Source organism: Dermacentor silvarum, chromosome 1 (genome assembly GCF_013339745.2).
Source record: "Dermacentor silvarum isolate Dsil-2018 chromosome 1, BIME_Dsil_1.4, whole genome shotgun sequence".
Classification (NCBI taxonomy): Eukaryota; Metazoa; Arthropoda; class Arachnida; order Ixodida; family Ixodidae; genus Dermacentor; species Dermacentor silvarum.
The window spans coordinates 193,818,536-193,836,776 of NC_051154.1; the positions used below are offsets into that span (position 1 = coordinate 193,818,536).

At 42.3% G+C, this 18,241-nt stretch overlaps 2 protein-coding genes across 6 annotated transcripts in view; one reads left to right on the top strand and one right to left on the bottom strand.

Moving 5' to 3' along the window:
* LOC119436592 (folylpolyglutamate synthase, mitochondrial-like) overlaps positions 1-9,078 on the top strand; it is a 32,919-nt gene extending 23,841 nt beyond the window's left edge. The window contains exons 10-11 of the mRNA XM_037703485.2: positions 2,062-2,618; positions 7,048-9,078. Coding sequence (XP_037559413.1) covers positions 2,062-2,618; positions 7,048-7,122 — 632 coding nt within the window. The 3' untranslated portion in view covers positions 7,123-9,078. The remainder of the gene's footprint in view (positions 1-2,061; positions 2,619-7,047) is intronic.
* A 4,298-nt stretch (positions 9,079-13,376) lies between these two features.
* Positions 13,377-18,241, bottom strand: part of LOC119436591 (neuropathy target esterase sws-like) — a 198,537-nt gene continuing 193,672 nt past the window's right edge. For all 5 annotated transcript variants that reach the window (XM_049658821.1, XM_049658827.1, XM_049658826.1 and 2 more), the window contains one exon: positions 13,377-13,941. In XM_049658821.1, the coding sequence (XP_049514778.1) occupies positions 13,891-13,941 (51 nt within the window). In that variant the 3' untranslated portion in view covers positions 13,377-13,890. The remainder of the gene's footprint in view (positions 13,942-18,241) is intronic.

The following is an 18,241-nucleotide window of genomic DNA, read 5'->3' on the forward strand; positions in this document are numbered from 1 at the left end:
GCTTTCTCTCCTTTCATTTCCACTAGCGTGCTGGAAGCTACACAGGAGAGACGGCAAGTGGGCTGGGTGCAAGAGAGCAATGTCCCGCTGGCCGTGCCCAAAGGTTGAATGTCCCGGTGGCAAGATGGCTTGTGGCGGCACTCCGTAGTGATCGGGGTATCTGCACTACGCTTTTCATCTCGGAGGCCATACGTAGCAGATGCAGCAACGTGCAACTGTCATGTGTAGACTGGCATTGCAAATGTCTTTTTGAGATCAGACATACATATTTTTCATTTAACTCAAATGAGCAATGGTTGTATTACGAGAATGTTCTCGGGATCATCAAATCAGCCAATAGCTGTTGTGGGCTCCACTGCTTGCGATGACGCCACCCGACGACATTGCGAAGGAGAGAGCAAGCAATGTTTCACTGCTTTTGAAAGAGATTGTAAATTCCCTGCTGCATGCGGTGCAATTATATTTGGCTCACGTGTTCATAGGAGCGTCGTTAACAGATTGGCAATGTTTTCTTACTATGTTTAAAAAGTGTTTCAGAACCCTTTTAAATTGAAACACACAGCAGCAAAACAAGTTCCACTAGTCTCGAGAATGTTTTGGGTACAGAAACAAAATACAGTCAAACGCCTTTATAAAGAAGTGTTCGGGTCTTCAAAATTCTGTTGTGAGGCTGCACACTGTACCGTAAAGCAGGCCAAGCACGTTCAACAAAAGGTAAACTTTATGCAACTTGAATTGGTGAAATAAGGTGCTAATTTTTTTGTGCACACTTTGTCTGACAATGTGAGAATGCAGCCAACCTTATTGCATGGAAGTTCACAGCATGCTACCCGGTGAAACACAGGAGCTATGCAAAGTAAAGCTGTACTTTGTCGAATCCCGCTATTGCCTTTCTTGCTTACAGGATCTTCATCACTGTTGCCTCCACTGACATTTGCATCCTTTCCATCCTATATGACTTTGAAGATGTTGTCAGATACAATTACCTCATCACGTAGTCATCAACTGCAACGTATTAGTCAGCCTTTGCAACAAATGATGTTTTACAACAAGCAGCGTACAAGTTCAGCGATTTCTGGAGGAGTGCAGTCGCACTAGTTCTGACATCAACACGCTCGTCAAGTGCATCGTTAGCGCAGAGCGTACCTGACGTTGCATGTTGTTTGTTATAAAGCAACAAATCAACCGTCAGGGACGCCTAAATTACTTTGCAATTCATTCTAGTGGTCTTCGTTGGACAGGCGTTCACAATACATATAAAATATACAGTGGGGCAGTGGCGCACCGACGGGGGGGGATTCGGGGGTTGTAACCCCCCCCCCTGAGGCCAACTTAACCCCCCATTTGTTTAACCCCTTTTCTTTCCTTACGCATTTGAGTGCTGCAACTAAGATATAAGACGCGCAATCGTCTGCACACTCGCAAAAAGCGCATTTTTTTTGACAATTTCCCGTGAAGAAATCGAAATTAGTGCTGTTTAGATGGTATTGGCAAACTGTCAACCCCCCCCCCTGGCAGAGATCCTGGGTGCGCTACTGCAGTGGGGGCATAATTCTTCGTTGTACAGGTCATTTCACAGTATTCTTTTTTAAATGCGATGTTGCATGGAGACATCTAGCCATTTCAGAATCTCCACCTATGTAACTCATTACTGGTACAAACAATAAAAGAAGAGCGGCAGCAGCTGCTCAGATATTGATCTCACTGCACATTTTTCTAACACATTGATAGCCATTTTTGTGGTACAGGTCAAAAGTGTGTCTGCATGTATGCATTTCTGGTGCTTGCATTGTTTAGGTGCATCTTGGATGTGTAAGTGTTTGATATGCTGTTTGAGTTTCCGAAAAAAGGATTGACAAATGGAATAAGTTTAAGTTTATAGAAGCAGCATTGTTGGATGGATGTGTATCATTGGTAACTGGCATAAGAGATGTCAAATACTCAAGAAGCCAGAATTCATAATGGTTTGTTAGAATACACCTTTCTACATGAGCCTCAAAATTTTGAATTTTACCTTTTGAATTTACAAAATTGTAACAAGAGTGGGCTGAATATTTGCAGGTCTTGAGCAGTGCCGGTGGGCTGGTAGGTGTCAGGTGGTCCCTGCTGGAGAAGGCATGACGCTGTACTTGGACGGTGCACACACAGAGGAGTCTGTGCATTACTGTGTACGCTGGTGGCGGGAAGCTTCAACCTCTGAACAATGCAGCCTGGGCCCGACGGTTCAAGTTCGCCGTGTGCTTCTATTCAACTGTATGGGGGACCGGCGGCCTGAGGTTCTGCTCTCCTATTTAGCAGAGGAACCCTTTCATGTAGCTGTCTTCACTCCTAATCGCATCACCATAAACAAGAGCCCATACTCGGACCAAAGTGACTTTACTGTGGAGAAGTGCACAGAGATGGCTAGATGCAAATCCAACATGCGCATCTGGTGTCACCTACTGTCAAGCCTACAGGAAGAAGAAATGCTTGGTGTTGGCAGCCCTACTTCTCCGCCAAGCCTCAAGGGAAACCCTGAAGATTCTTGCATTGTCTTTCCCAGCATCTCGGATGTCATGAACTGGCTCCGGGAGCAGCAGATGGCTGCCAAGCAGTTGACCCCTCCATGCCACATACAGGTAAACACTGACTGTTGGTAGTGGTGGCTTCTTGTTGCCCTCTATTGGGAAAAGTGTGAAAGCGGCAGTACATACTTCATTGATCTTGTCTTTGCACGTGCCATTCAGTGGTGGAACTGCCGCTATATTTGCTCCAAACTGCTACAAAGGGCAAAGCTTGCTACATGCTGCTACAAAAGGTTCATTTTTGCAATAATTGTGCCTTGTCTGCTACAAAGACTACAAAGACAAGCTCTGTTTGTGAAAAAAAAAAAAAAAAAAAACGAGCTTGCACTTCCACTGCTTTGTAGCCTATATGTGATTTCCTGTTATGAATATGCCTCTGGATATTGAGTCACGAGAAAAAAAGGAAGTGGGGTGCATTGTCCCCTGCCTTGTAACTGTGGCAATTCCACTTGGCCAATAACTGGTCAGAGCAGTAAAGGTTGCCCGCAACAAAAGCAATGACTGGATGCGGAGGCATCAGTTGTGAGCCCAAAAAAGGAGTGGAACTAGGGCGATTTTGATGTACATGGAAAAAAAAAAGCAAAGGAAAAGAATCTAACCTATTTTACTAATTTATATGTATATAACTTATGTACTACCAGTTTTATTAAGGTCTTCATGTAATGAAATGAAATCTCCAGGATGAAATCAAATTGGCAAAAAAAAAAGCTGAACAGGGCTGAACTCGCAATTCCCAAAAGAATGAAGGCAAAATGTTTCTCCGACATCGAGAACGGTGAGACTAGGTCTGTTCGATTTGCCAGCACCACTGTGAACCAGTTCACGACGGCGCACGAGAACGTCAGAAATTGTGCAGCTCTAGTTAGCAGTGAAGGTGCAACACGACACTTGAAACAAATGCCGGAGCGCAGATTCAGTGCAGGAACCTTATGCTTGTCCTCATGGGCCCTGTCCACCAAGTATGAGAGGCAACGTACAGCGTAGTGACGGGTCCTGAACTGCAGGTATGGTCGGCTTCTGTCTTAACAAAGTTAGTTTCGCCCAAAAGGTGAAGCATTGATTGCGATAGCAAATCATTATACAGCTATACAAAGTAAGGTTAGTCATGCATAAACTGCTCACATCTACAGCATACGGTACGCAGCCGTGATCTTATCACACTTGCTTTATACAGAAAGATCATGGCGACACCATTGTCGGAAATTCGCCTAGAGTGTCCATATAATTGCTATTGCAATAAAACAGCACAAGCAACGTCCCATTTGTGCCGGAAGCAAAAAATGTACAGAAATGTATAAAGGCCTGGAACTGCATGATCACTTCTGGCAATGAACGAAGTATAGTAGTAAATACATGCTATGTGTTCAGTTAATGGATAACTGTTCTTAAGCTACGGACAATCAGACAGCATATTTCTGTAGAGTGTCAGACTGAAATTGTCATGCCTTTGCTGGCAAACATGCAGGCTATTTTCATTTCTTGTTTTTACAGGGCTATAAAAACCAAAGAAAACCAGCAGCACTGACATATTGATTGAGGCATGTTGTTTAATCTACAGTAGCGTTTGTTTCATCACCAACGAAGAGCTGTGCTGCGGCAAATACACATGTAGTGTACATGTGCTGCGCTGGTAGAAATGGTGCAGAAAAATTGTGAACCAGCTCTGCACCTACTGAAACGAACAGGGTGCAGCCCTTCATGAAGTGGTTCAGGTAGTGCAGCAAAATTGAATGGTGTTGAAGGAGGGCCAGAAGAGGCTCCTGGAAACAGTTGCAAGCCTGGAGTCTCTCCAAATAAGAAGTAAACTATATACAGGATGTCCCAGCTAAATGTAGCCAATGTTTTAAAAACGACGGAGTGTGCTAGGAGGCCCAAACCAGCTCAGTGGTGTTGAGGATGTTCTAGTGGAGTGGTGTTCTAGTCTGTGGTATTTTTTTCGTTTTGCAAAGTCAATTAGTACATACCTGCCAAGTCTCCCGGATTAGCCGGGAGGACTCCCGGATTTGGACCATTCCTTCCAGTTGTACGGTTGACAGGAAAATCTACCGGAAATTTCAGTTGTGTCCCGTTTCTATCCGCGTCCAGCGCTTTCTCAAGGCCACATTGGCAAAAAGAACCCAACCCAATCCAAACCAGTTGGAAGTTCATCGCACAAAACATTGTTAACAAAGTAGTAGGGAAACCCTATACATGCGCTATTTCGTTAACCGCAGAGCCGCTTACGCTGATGGAGTTGTTGGGTGCCCTAGTGGCCCTAGCGAGCGAATGCCGCGTTCCGCAACTAGCAACACTAGAGACTCCATCGTTCTCCTCGGCGTTAGCCGCTCTGGCATTGCGTTAGGCCTACGGTCAGTTATGGCTCTAAAAGCAAGGAGCGCTAGCACAAAAAGTGTCTTCAAGTATTTTTAATGTAGTGCTCAGGCTGAAGTGACTATGGGTATTATGTTAAGACAGTACCACAGAGCAATGCAGAGTGCGAGTGGCAATTTAACATCGGGAAAAATACGAGGACGCAGTGTCGCTCGTCCATGTGTCGCGCGTCTAAGCCGCTGGGAAACGTCATCTCGTAAATCGTGAAAGAAAGGAAATTTGTTACAATGAAACATTATCTGAAGAATTTTTTAACAGCCGCCGTGGTTGCTTAGTGGCTTTGGCATTGCGCTGCTAAGCACGAGTTCGCGGGATCAAATCTCGGCCGCGGCGGCCGCATTTTGTTGGCAGCGAAATGCAAAAATGCCCGTGTGCCGTCCATTGGATGCACGTTAAAGAACCCCAGGTGGTCGAAATTAATCAGGAGTTCCCCACTACGGCGTGCCTCGTAATCAGAAGACCCGAGAATTTAATTAAATTTAAAGAATTTTTGAAGACAAAATTAGCAACAACGAAATGCTTGCAAAAGTGAGACCTTGATGTTTATGTGGTCATTTGTATATCTGTAAATAAAATTGTAATGAAGTTCTCCAGTACTTCAAAATGTACGTCGGGGAAGGGGAGGTGTAACCGACTAAACCCCCCCCCCCCCAAGATCGGAAGATCTCCCGGATTTAGTTTCTTTGAACTTAGCAGGTATGTTAGTATAAACTAATTGCCTAACTTTTTAAATATTGGCATCACCAAGGAAGTGTCAATACGAAAGTTATAGATCACATTTAAAAATTGTCGACTGAAGTGTTTTCAACTAAGTACCATTGATGGAACTTCTTGTAATTGCCTTTAAAGAAAGCGCGTGAAATACAAGAACAAGCGCGTGACAGCGCTGCTATTTCAGCGCCCCCAGACGACCGACCAGTAAGGGACATTGTTTGCATGGTTTTTTCGAGACTCGCTCGCGTGCCATGTCGCGATCGGGCGCACAGAGCGAGCGGCGGTGATGAAGGTGTGTCGCGCTTCGAGGGGACGTGGCATAAACATATTATTCGCTCCACTTGTGTACTGAAGCCCGAAATACACAAGGCAAGAAAAAAAATATATATAAATAAGGAAGTTTGGGCTTGAGTAAATGTTGAGGGCAGAACTCTTTAATCTGGAAGAAAATGCAATTGTCATGTTCTTCTATTCGTTCGCGATCCTATCTTACTAGCGAGAGTGCTGGCGCGTACTTTGCGGCCACCGGAAACGTCATGCATGTCCTGGAACTTGTACAGATATGTCGATTTAGTTTTTGATCAGTCGTCTGGGAGCGCTGAAATTATGGTGCTATGACGCACTTGTTTTTGTATTTCGCGGGCTTTCTTTAAAGGCAATTACATGATGCTCCATCAATGGTACTTAGTCTCAAACACTTCAGTCGGTCATTTTTAAATGTGATCTACAACTTTCATATTGGTACTTTCTTGGTGAATACAATACTTAAAAAGGTAGGCAATTAGTTTATACTAATTAATTGACTTTGTGAAACAGAAAAATACCGTAGACTAGGACATGCGATCCTCAACATTACTGAGTTGGTTTGAGCCTCCTAGCACACTCCGTAGTTTTTAGAACATTGGCTACCTTTAGCTGGGACACCCTGTATACTAACGCTGCATACAGGGCGAGATTCCACCTGTATTTATTCCGTCTTTTCGCTATTGCCACATGGTGGAATTGAAAATTATGTAGCTCATCACATGGTGTCTTTAATTAAACTTTGTTTTACAATTTCTTCCAACTTCTGTTGCATGATTTTTATGTCTTGATAGCTTTGTAAAGTGTTGTGGGAGCTGCAACACTTGTGTTATATTGTTTTTATGTCATTTACGTATTGAAAATGCATCTGTTTTAGGAAAATTCAGTACTGCCACCAAAACTTGTAGGTGAAGAATTAAAAAAATGTTTAGCCCTTTTCTCTTACAAAACATGTCTGGATTTGTAAAATCTTTAAAGAACCACAAGCTATTTGGTAACGTTCAAGAGCACATTTCAACTTGACAGGGAAAGTTTATCCTGCTGTTTAGAGTAAAAGTGCTGGCTTCTGACAAGGAATTTATTTTTTCATTTTCAGGTTTTGGTAACTGGAAGCCTTCATCTAATTGGTGGAGTTATGCGCCTACTGGATCCCAAACTTGCATTGCTTTAGTAGTTATGCGAATCAGCAGTCACTAGCAAATCTTCAGCTGCATAGAAACTATACATGCATTGCATTTCCTTTAGAAGAGGGCACATTTTATGAATTGCATTTTTTACCTTCTGTACAACACCAAAGGTATTGGTATACCTTGTACCATGAATGCGTTTACTGGTGCTGGTTTTACTGAAGGTTTCTATTTTTAAGTTCCATTGCCAATAGTATTACCACTATGTGACAGTTTTAACATGAACTTGTGCCTTTATGAAGCTCTAGTTCAGTTCGCATGTCTATAGCATTGTTAGCTGTCTGCTGAGTAATGCATTAAAAAAAGTTATTTCTTGTAGCCTCAAATAGCCTTTCATAATTGTTGCATTGACAAATCGCATCTATGGCCATTGTAGTTTGTGATGTCGTTAATGCACATAGCTTGACATGGTGCATTTAAACTATTATCTAGCTCAAATTTTTCCAAGTTTATCTTTCTATGGCATAGTGTGGGGCTGGTACAAACAAGGACAAGAGACCCGCTGTGGCGTCGTAGTGGCTTTGGCGTTGCACTGCTAAATCCGAGGTCGTGGGATCAAATCCCAGCTGCGGCGGCTGCATTTCGATGGCGGTGAAATGCAAAAATGCCCATGTACCATGCATTGGGTGCACATTAAAAAACCCCAGGTGGTCAAAATTAATCCGGAGCCCCCCACTATGGTGTGCCTCACAGTTATGTTGTGGTTTTGGCACGTAAAAACCCAGAATTTGATTAAAGACAAGAGGAAGAACAAACTTAAACTTGCCTTTCTCCTTCTCCTTTTCTGGTTTTCATGCTGTGAAATCAGCATTATTATCCTGCTAATGTGAATTTCAGTTAGTATGGCCATCCTTTTAATTATGGTTTACCACGAGTCCCAAAAGGTGTCAATGCTATATTTAGTAATTTTATTTCAACTTTAGATGTTTTGAAACGCCTTTGCGTGTTTCCCAAGGATTTATTTACCCGAAGTAGACTGCACTGAATGGGAAGTAGGTTTTGTTGAAAAATTGCGGAAAAATCAAAATTTTGAATACTGTGTTTTGGACAGTTAGGTGCTCACCTCACACAAAACTACATGCACATTTAAGTATGACATTTGTGCAAATACATAGTGGTGATAAGTCACAACCTCTTATAGCAGCACTTCGTATCTTGGGCACAGAAAATAGTGCCACATAGCTTAATTGGCACGTTCTGATGCCACTAGGTGCTAGCAGGCAACAATGCCACACAGCAGGTCTTTGAAGCCAAATGTGCTAAAAAAATGCAAAAATACAAAAAGAACTCCCAAGTGTAAAGCAATGACACTGATGGCCATTAGGAACATCATGTATCATATTCACAAAACTACTTAAGAGACAGTGCTGATCAGGTGGCTGTGAAATCGACCACCATCAGGGCCTTCCAATGCAATAAATGTGTGTTGCTTAAGAATACTGTGCTTCAGAGCTCTGCCTGTTTATTAGGTGGGTCAGCTTCCCTTAAGAGTTGCAAAAGTGTTTGGCGCCCACCTTCTTGGCTGTCCCCTTCCTTGCTCTGGAGAATGTGGGTCCCCCTATCCATATGCCACTCTGCATCATTTGGCTGTGTAGTATTGACATTAAAGCATGAATCATGAAGTCTCATCTTGCAAAAACTTGTAATAGCTATCACTGCTGTTCGGAAGTATATTAAGAAATTGTGTTTCATTAAAGTTGTACTTCGTCTTGAGCCATGGTGTTAAATAAAGAAATTTGTAAAAAATGTTGCTATATCACACTCCTCGCCGAGAATACGCATATTTACTGGGGGGCGCAGGGGGGGCACTTGCCCCTCAACTGTCAAAAGTGGAGGGGCAAATAACGCCGTTACTACATAGGCTACTTATATGCTTTGAGAATACAGTTAAACCTGGATATAACGAAATTGACAAATTCCCGAAAAACTTCGTTATAAAGAGGATTTCGTTATATGCAGGTATGGCACGAAAATTCGAAAAAAAAAAAAAACGCTTACCGTATTTACTTGATTCTAACGCGCACCTGTTTTCCGTGACCAAAAGAGAGGAAAAAAAAAAAATCCTTTACAGTACCGTGCACCTCATGCTTTCGATGGCGTTGTAGTGTCGTAAAGTGTCACCTAGTTTCAGGTTAGTGAAGCGCAGAAACTTGCACAGTAACCAAAGAGTGGCGCTGCCAGCGCATTGAAAAAAAATTTTTTTTTTTTCTTCGGCAACATCAACTGGAAAAGGAGAGTGCCGGCTTGGCGGGCTAGGCCAGCTGCAGCAAGCGGCGGGATAAGGTTTGAATGAAGGGAGAGGGAAAGGTCACGCCCGCGCCGACAAGATCGCCGGGTCGAGGGATGCAGGCCCACCTCGCGCACGCTCTCGCCTCGCAGTCGCCGTGAATTCGAGCGTGCCAAGCGCGACGCCACTGCTTCACATTCCGTCACGGCGGAGAAGGTGCTTCCGGTTGCTGTTCGCGCAAAAATGACAAAATTTGGGGCGAAATCTTTAGGTTGTTATTCGTTATTTAGAGGGGGTCTCCCGCTGCCACTTCGTTACGTAGAGGTCTCAAATACATGTGCTTCTATGGAGTAATGGGAATAGAAAAACTTTGTTATATCCAGGAATTCATTATATGGAGGTTCGTTATAAGCAGGTTGAACTGTATATACTGAGCACTAGCCTTCTTCAATTTTTATGTGTCAATCAAGGCATTTATTTGCTTTTTCCTGTTTTATCGGTTAACTAAGTGGGAGGCACGGTGTTTATATTTCGTTGAAGTAGGAAGCATGTTATGAGTGATCAGTGATAAGTGTTTAATCTTTGTAGGTTTGATCATTACAGCCTTTGTGGAAAGTTACGATTTCAAGGTGTCATACTGGTGCGTTTTGAAATGTTTCCTGGTCTCCTACAACTGGAACGAGACTGAACGAGATATGTACATCAAATTCTGCACAAAAGAAAAGGGGGGGGGGGGGGGAGAGGTGTAATTTCGAAATATTCATGGTCCTGCTTTCAATGCAAGTGTTGCAAATAATTACTGAACCCCCCCCCCCCCCCCCCCCCCCCCGTTTTATCCTATCCTCTATTTTAGTGCTTCATATGAGGCCCCTAGTTTTTTTTTCTCCAGTTCCTCAGTGAACTAAACAGGGTACCTTGTTTACATTTGGAGGAAATTTGGGGTATGGTATGGGTAAAGTGTAGGCAACGTTTCCAATGTGTGGGTTAAATACATCTTTTGGAATAGATTACATATGCAAGTGGTCCGGAGCATTATTACCGTTTTTTACGAGCAGTGTAAAACGTAGACTGCTGCCCTGGCATAACTACAACCGAAGTGAAACTTTGCGAACGAAAAGGAAATGCTGCGCCAAGTTTTTGTGCAGTGTAAATGCGTGTTGATCAAATAGATTTTGCAAAAAAACTTCTTACGCAAGTGTTTGAAAGTGTCATGCTGCCATTATCAGCTACGTTTCCCAATATTGCAAGAGAACTTTGTGTTTCAGAAACGTATACTTAGAAGGAATGGGCAGCATCCTAAGTGTAATCTGTCGCAAAGATTTAACGTTTCTGGCTTATCTATGAGCGTTACGAATAATTATTGAACCCGCATTTTTTTTTCTTTATGCGTGATATATTGCGTTTACCTGGTGCCTTCACTGAACTAAACGAGGCTGATTCTTTAGGCAAAGCTCAAAGTGGGTGGGTAATTGGGGATTTAGCAATAAATTAAATATGCAAGAAGCACTATAGAGCGTTATGAATGCGTAATGAGCGGGGCAAAATTGAGTTCGTTGCCCTGACTCAATTGCCATCGAGATGAAATTTAGTGTAAATGGGTGGAACGCTATGGAAAATCTCGGTGCGAAGTTAAATGTGGTTGGACCAAACACAGTTTTTATAAAAACATTTCTCATTCAAACTTTAAAATGTCTGATATGGCCACTATGAGCTATGCTTTCCAATGTTCTGACATAGCTGTAGGTTACTGCAGGTTTATATTTTGTGGATAGGGGATGGGGCAACGTGCGACAAGTTTTGTTGCTAGTCCAGTCACAAGTGTTGCGAATAATTACTGAGCCCTCATTCTTTCCTCTTTTCACGCATTGTAAAACAGTCGTACTTGGGTTCTTCGATGTCCTGAGGGAACTAAACAAGGCACCCAATTTATATTTTTGCAAAAATAAGGGGCACATTACGGGTTATGTGTAGGTGAAGTTTAAATTGAGGGACCGGATTAGAACATTTGCAGTAAATTATGCATGCAAGCAATCTGGAGCTTTATGAATGTGTTTTGAGAACAAAATATAGAATTTACCCCACTGCCCGGGAACACTGTGAACACAACTGAGATCCAAGCAAGCAAAAACAATGGTAGGGGATGGAGAGAGAGTCTGGTTTCCGGCCGATACATCAAATTTGCTTTTGTTTTTTTTACTGAGCCGTTTGCGTGCATGCAGAGAGAGAGAAAGAAATAAGAGGGTCAGATGGTTTGCTGTCTAGCTGATAGCCTTTTTATACAAATCTGTATAGTTAAAAAAAAAAAAAAAACTTTGCATACCACATATTGCATGTTTAGGAAAAATACTCAACGTAATTACTAACAGTAGCTGAAAAAATCTTTGTGTATTGGGGCCAGTCAAATATATATGTGTATATATATATATATATATATATATATATATATATATACATACATACATACATTATTAGCTAAGTGCATGAGCTGGACTAGGGAGACATTACAGGCATGACACCCAGAATTGGAAGCTGGCGCTACATGTTCTTATTCATTAATTTTGCAAAGGGCTTGGCTATTAAACTAATCGTTTCATCATGTACACCATGGATTGCTGAATACTTACTTAAATGGATCCAAGTCCTCAAGAATAGATATCAGTTATGGTGTTCTCCAGGGCTCGGTTCTGATCCACTTTTGTTTCATTAGTGAAGGCGTTCTATTGCAGATGAGATAGTATTTTATACAGTCCTATTAGGTATGAAGATTGTAATGTTTTGCCACATTATCAGTGATGTCAAATAGAGTGTGCATTTTCATCTAGATAAAACTGTTTTCATGACATTAAGCGAGAAGAAAAATCTGTTTGTTTACCTATACCTTGGATAATACTGCACTGTTATTTTGGGAATTAATTTTGTGATTGATTTAAAATGACACCATCGCAGTGATCATGTAATCACCATGGAAGGCAAGACGCTAAAATTTCTTTGGAGGAATACCAAAAGTATGGCTACAAAGGCTGTGCTGAAAAATTTCAGGTCAATCTAAAAAAATCATGCGAGGTATGGAATCTACATGATATCGTCACCAGCCGATTGCTGGTGACAACGAATGCCTTGAAAGGGTTCATAATTTAGCAGCAGCATTTTTTACTGGTATTTAGTTTAAACTTAAAGCACAACACAAGCAAAGACAAATCTACCATGGAAGTCGCTGCAAGTTTGCATGAATATTTTTTCACAGTATGTATTACTCAACAGTTGGTAATGAAAGACTAAAGGATATAGTGGAAACTCGTTATACAGCAGCGCGTGAAGATAATATCCTTTTAAGTATGTGAAATATTTAATCACACAGACTTGTTTAGAATGCCTTTTTTCCCAAGAGCAGTTTCGGGGTGTAATACTAGACTGCCTTTTTCAGTGGCTGATGTCATGATGCAATATTACTGTCCACTATGATTTGCTGTGCTTGCTAACAGTGTGCATACATTCTTACTTAGCCTTCAATGATTTTGCTTACTTTTTATTTTAGTTAGTTTTGTTTCTTTGCTGTGGCACACACATCTGCCTGATTTTTTTGCTAGTCTTATCATCCTCCGCTCACGGCCGGCTGATCCCGTTGATAACGCGAGCGGAACGTCGCTCTGACCACTGACAAAGCGCGATAAGCGTGAAAAAGCATTATTACTTTAAAGGCATCGCTACAAAATACCGGCCCTGCTGCCCACTGCAGTTGCCATAATGGCAGTGGCTCATCAACCTGCAAGCCACTGGGCAGGTTCAGTGCAATATTTGGGGATTACTGCAATACTTTGCTGATGGTTTGATGTATTTTTTTTCTTGCAATTAACTCTTTACAAAGGTTAAATGTTCCATTTCAATGACAAGGCAATTAAATGAAAATTCTGAACAGGAGTGCTCACTTCGATGAGTTTTCCAGTTAACACCTTGAAACTCCTTCCAGGCTTACGCATATCAAAAATCACACAGAAGGATAAGCAGAACAATATTTATAAACACATGGCAAGAACAGCCAGCAAGCACTTTATTTGACTGTAAGCCACAGTGGCAGCCAGCAAACATTTCTTATGAAAATAGAAACTAGGACACCTATAGGCCATTGACCAAAATTGCATTGGCAGCTAAAACATCACAAGAACTAGGCTGTCCCTGGTAAGAATAAGCTATACTTATTATTTACAAAAGGAGAATACGAGGCACGGGAACAGAAAGGAGCAGGGAGTGGCACCCATAAATACAAGCTATTTACAGCAGTGTACACCGGGCCACTTGCCTTTTTTGACTAGGCTCTGTGCACAGTGCAGTGGTCAGCCTGGCAAACCGCAGACCAAAAACCACATCTTAATGTTGTCAGTGGCACAATTTAGAAAGACTTGATATGTGTCCACGTAGGCGTATGCACGCACGTCAGGAGATAAATTAGCATTACACTACTGTCGTTCACATACACAGTCAAAAAGCACCTGTCCAGCACATCACATGAGCTTGTCACTAGGCCTTCTCATAAAGCAACTTCACAGAGTCCTGGACTTTGCTCTTCAGGTTCTTCATCCTGCAAAAAGCATGTCACATGGGAACATTCAAGATCCTCGATCAATCTGACAATGTATAGTGGGGATAAAATGAGAATGAACCACAGCACAGAGCAGGGAAAGTAATGAACTTCATGGTAGGAAAATGCACATACCATACAGTATTAAATTCCATTCAGTAATTTGCACAACAAATTGACAAGTGCCAAACAAACAATGAATCAAAATTAAATTGGGAACTGTACTATCTGTACTATACCAGTTCGCATGCGACTATCCTTTACTGTTGTTCATGGACCATGCACACTTTTCAATACCTCCGTCTCACACAAGAACATTTGCCGAGGCATCCTGTAGCAACTGGGTGCTTACAGTATGCAGCATGTGCAATACCGTGAGCAGAAAAAGGCCCATGTGATATAATCTTTGGGCACTGTGTATTTCTTCACCAAATTTAGTGTTGTCTGTCTGCATGGCTAACTGCAGAAGTACCACCCATTTAGCATTCATACTCTTTTATTTCATTTTAATATTGGCTAGCCACAAGTGCTGCTGCAAGACTTCAGACATGCACTTTTACACTTTCCATGTGTACTCTGCCAGTGCCACAGCTTTACATTGTGAGTATTTGTCATGCTGCAATAGACAAAATGCCAATGCAAAAAAAACTGGTCATAAATATCGATGGTCAAAACAATTTCACCTCTAAAAAAATTTTTCCGTAGAATATATGATGAATTGTACATGCAGCAAAAAGCTTGATGTTTACCAGTAGATTCATGTTTTACAAGTGCAAGTTACTTCATATTACTATGGAAGTTGGGTAGTTCAAGATTTCAAAATGTACAATTGAAATGTCCAGAGTCAATCTGTGCAGCAAAATGAGCTAAATATATATAAACAAAGACAGCTTCCCCACCCCACAGCAGTTGTTGTTTGAGCTGCTTAACAAAAGGAAGCTCTACAACCTTCTTGACAGCCTAGCATCAGAAAGTGACAAAAGACCAAACACCAAAAGTACAGAGGGAACTAAAGTGTCTGGTGATTACCCTACCCTCAAAAGACTCCTACTTGCAACTCAGGTGCAGAAATGGGTCTGCTCCAGAATTTTATGGCTACCCTGTATTCACAAACTTCATATTCCTCTCTGGCCTATTGTGAATTTCCCAACATCATTTAATGTACTATAAAACTATCAATGGCAATCATCAGTTTATTTTTATGTCCGCTACAGGACGAAGGCCTCTCCCTGCGATCTCCAATTACCCCTGTCTTGTGCTGGCTGATTCCCATTTCCACCTGCAAGTTTCCTAATTTCATCACCCCACCTAGTTTTCTGCTGTCCTTGACTGCATCTAAAAGACAGTTTAGTATCTATCGCTAGTGTTAGCTTTCAGCTTCCTCTTTCTCGCCGTTGTCTATGGAGGCTGACGATAACTGTCCTTTGTTGCTCAAAGCAGGACATACGTGACTGACGACTCGTTGTCGGCGACCCTTGGGTTTAGGTCCCACCATGCTTTGAAACCAGTAATAAAGGAGGATATTGAAGCTTTTCCCTATTCAATGAGTTGCCAAAAACAGAACATGGAATTCGTTGACTAAGTAAACCATACATGTTATCTCGTGCCATCTTGTGAATTTTTGCCATTTCATCATACCGTCGTCGTGCCATCGTATTGTCGTTGCTTTCACATACACACTTGCATCACACGCTATTGGACATCTCAGCTGGTTTATACCACAAAGCTATCACTTCACTTAAACAATTCTCTACTGATGATATCTGGCCATTTTTTCACAGCAATAGCTGTTATGGGCTCTTTCCGAGACGTTTTGATGTCCGCCAAGGTCGCTGGTGTCTGCCAACTTGTGCATTACGAATTAGTATGACATACGAGCCAATCAAGTGGGAAGACGGGTTGCCACCATGAGTGACATACCCCACGAACCGGGACGCCTGGTACATGCAGCCCACGGTCCATGGTCCCCCATTTCGTTACACCTCTGAACATGAGCCTGCATGAAGGTGTATTATAAAAAGTTCATTGAATATACCTCGTCTGTTATCTGCGAGTTTCTCTCTCGGGTGGGAAAATGGATATTGGGCATTGGGCCTTTCACGTCAAGGACCATAGTTGTACGAAAACTTCGCCTTGCACGACATGGGCCTTGCAAGACATGACCCGGGGAAAAGCGGCCGGAGAAGATTAAATAACAGTTGATTTAATAAAAAATGGAGGAGATATCATGCTTCAAAAGCTTGCGGCCCTTTACATGCAATGTCTCATGACTTCAAGTGTACCAGAGAACTGGAAGAATGCCAACATAATACTATGCTAAGCTATAAGAAGGGAGACGTTAAAGAATTAAAAAATTATAGGCCCATTAGCTTGCTTTCAGTACTGTATAAAATATTCAAGATAATTTCCAATAGAATCAGGGCGACACGACTTCAATCAACCAAGAGGACAGGCTGGCTTCAGGAAGGGATATTCTACAATGGATCACATCCATGTCATCAATCAGGTAATCGAGAGATGTGCGGAGTACAATAAACCTCTCTATATGGCTTTCATAGATTATGAAAAGGCATTTGATTCAGTTAAGATTCCAGCGGTCAGAGGCATTGCGTAATCAAGGATTACAGGAGGCATACGTGAATGTCTTGGCAAATATCTACAAGGATTCCACAGCTACCTTGGTTCTCCACAAGAAAAGTAGAAAGTTGCCTATCAAGAAAGGGGCCAGGCAATTAGACAGTCTCTCCAATGCTATTCGCTGCATTCTTTAAAGAAGTATTCAAGCTATTAGACTGGGAAGGCTTAGGAGTGAGGATCAGTGGCAAATATCTCGGCAACCTTCTGTTTGCAGATGACATTGTCCTATTCAGCAATAATGGGGACGAATTACAACAAATGATTGAGGACCTTAACCGAGAAAGTGCAAGAGTGGGGTTGAAGATTAATATACAGAAAATTCGTCGGCCCTTCCACTCCGTGAAGATGGTTAACCAGCGAAGCTGAAACATGCGGCCCCAGTGTTTATCACTGGGTTAATCCCGAGGGTTCATTAAAGTATTTATCAATTATGAGGTTACACACATGTTCGGCTGCGAGGGAGAGATTGACATCTCTGACGGTATGCCCGCAGTCCGCCGTTGTCGCTTGTGTTCGATGTCTCGAGTTTGCTCGGTGGCGTGGTTAGCAGCATTTGGTCGCCATTGCCGCTGGCGATTCTTCGAAATTAAATTGCTTCAAAATTAAATTTGTCCGTTACGTAAGACAATGAATGGATCATACCCCCTTAAGCAATGGCTCATACCCCGTAAACGTGGCTTTCCCATTACGACTGAAGAGAAGTGAAATTATAGCTGAAATGATGAGCGGCAACACAGCCAGCTGTGGAAGCAGATGACGAACGCGGGAGCAATGGCATGAGCATGTGCCGAACACGAGTGCAACCCAAGGAGTGCCAGCGAGTCAGCTGTGGAAAAAGACGACGCTAGAGCCAATGCTGATGATGATACTTTTTCTGTACAGAGGCGATTTCGCCTAGCCATATAAAGCTTTGCTTTAAAAACAAAGATAATGTTCAATAATGTGGCAAGAGAAAAAGATTTCAGGATCACCAGTCAGCACCTAGAGTCTGTAAATGAGTATGTTTATCTAAGTCAATTACTCACAGGGGACCCTGATCATGAGAAGGAAATTTACAAAAGAATAAAATCGGGTTGGAGTGCATTTGGCAGGCATTGCCAAATCCTGACTGGGAGCTTACCACTGTCGTTGAAAAGAAAAGTGTACAATCATTACATTCTACCGGTGCTAACATATGGGGCAGAAACTTGGAGGTTAACAAAGAATCTCGAGAACAAGTTAAGGACTGCACAAAGAGTGATAGAATGAAAAATGTTAGGCCTAACGTTAAGAGACGGGAAGAGAGCAGTCTGGATCAGAGAACAAACGGAGATAACCGATATTCTAGTTGACATTAAGCGGAAAAAGTGGAGCTGGGCAAGCCATGTAATGCGTAGGATGCATAACCGGTGGACCATTACGGTTGCAGAATGGATACCAAGAGAAGGGAAGTGCAGTCAAGGACGGCAGAAAACTAGGTGGAGTGATGAAGTTAGGAAATTTGCAGGCGCAAGTTGGAATCAGCTAGCGCAAGACAGGGGTAATTGGAGATCGCAGGGAGAGAAAGAGGCCTTCGTCCTGCAGTGGACATAAATATAGGCTGATGATGATGATGAAAGAGTGGTTATTCAGCCAACTAATTTAATTATGGGGTTTTACGTCCCAAAACCACGATCTGATTATG